The sequence below is a fragment of the Chaetura pelagica genome, unplaced genomic scaffold, assembly GCF_000747805.2.
Source record: "Chaetura pelagica isolate M959 unplaced genomic scaffold, ChaPel_1.0 scaffold463, whole genome shotgun sequence".
NCBI lineage: Eukaryota > Metazoa > Chordata > Aves > Apodiformes > Apodidae > Chaetura > Chaetura pelagica.
In genome coordinates this window covers 275,211-275,589 of record NW_009952816.1, presented here as the reverse complement: position 1 = coordinate 275,589, position 379 = coordinate 275,211, and the positions used below count along the sequence as shown (strand labels likewise).

The 379-nt window shown below is 60.4% G+C and overlaps 1 protein-coding gene across 1 annotated transcript in view; it reads right to left on the bottom strand.

The window, feature by feature from the left end:
* The window catches only part of TMEM161A (transmembrane protein 161A), a 33,926-nt gene extending 33,792 nt beyond the window's left edge, over positions 1–134 (bottom strand). The window contains exon 1 of the mRNA XM_009995084.1: positions 124–134. Within this exon, the coding sequence (XP_009993386.1) occupies positions 124–134 (11 nt within the window). The remainder of the gene's footprint in view (positions 1–123) is intronic.
* Positions 135–379: the final 245 nt, after the last annotated feature.

Sequence of the window (379 nt, the reverse complement as noted above, 5' to 3'; positions counted from 1 at the left end):
GGGGGCTCCCGGAGAAATCACTTGTATTTCACGCTCCATTGAGCAGCTGCCTGTATATATTTTCTGTGTTGCACTTTTAGCATGACAAAAGGAGAGGGCCTGTGAACTCCTTGCTCTTCAGACCTCTCCGACATGTCCCCTGAGCGGAGCCCCCCTCGGTTAGCATAACAAACTGCCACGCTCCCTCCGACGTGCTCCGGCTCCTTCCCGGCCCTTTTCCCCAGGGATCATTTAACGTGGAGCTCAATATTTGGGCGTCTGGGCCGCTGGCGGCGGCGGGAGGGAGGGCGGGCGTGTGCTGGGGGGGTTCGGAGGCAGGGATTTTGGCAAGGATGCCCTTCCAGTGCATCCACGGGGGAGGCAGCCCCGCTCGCCGTCA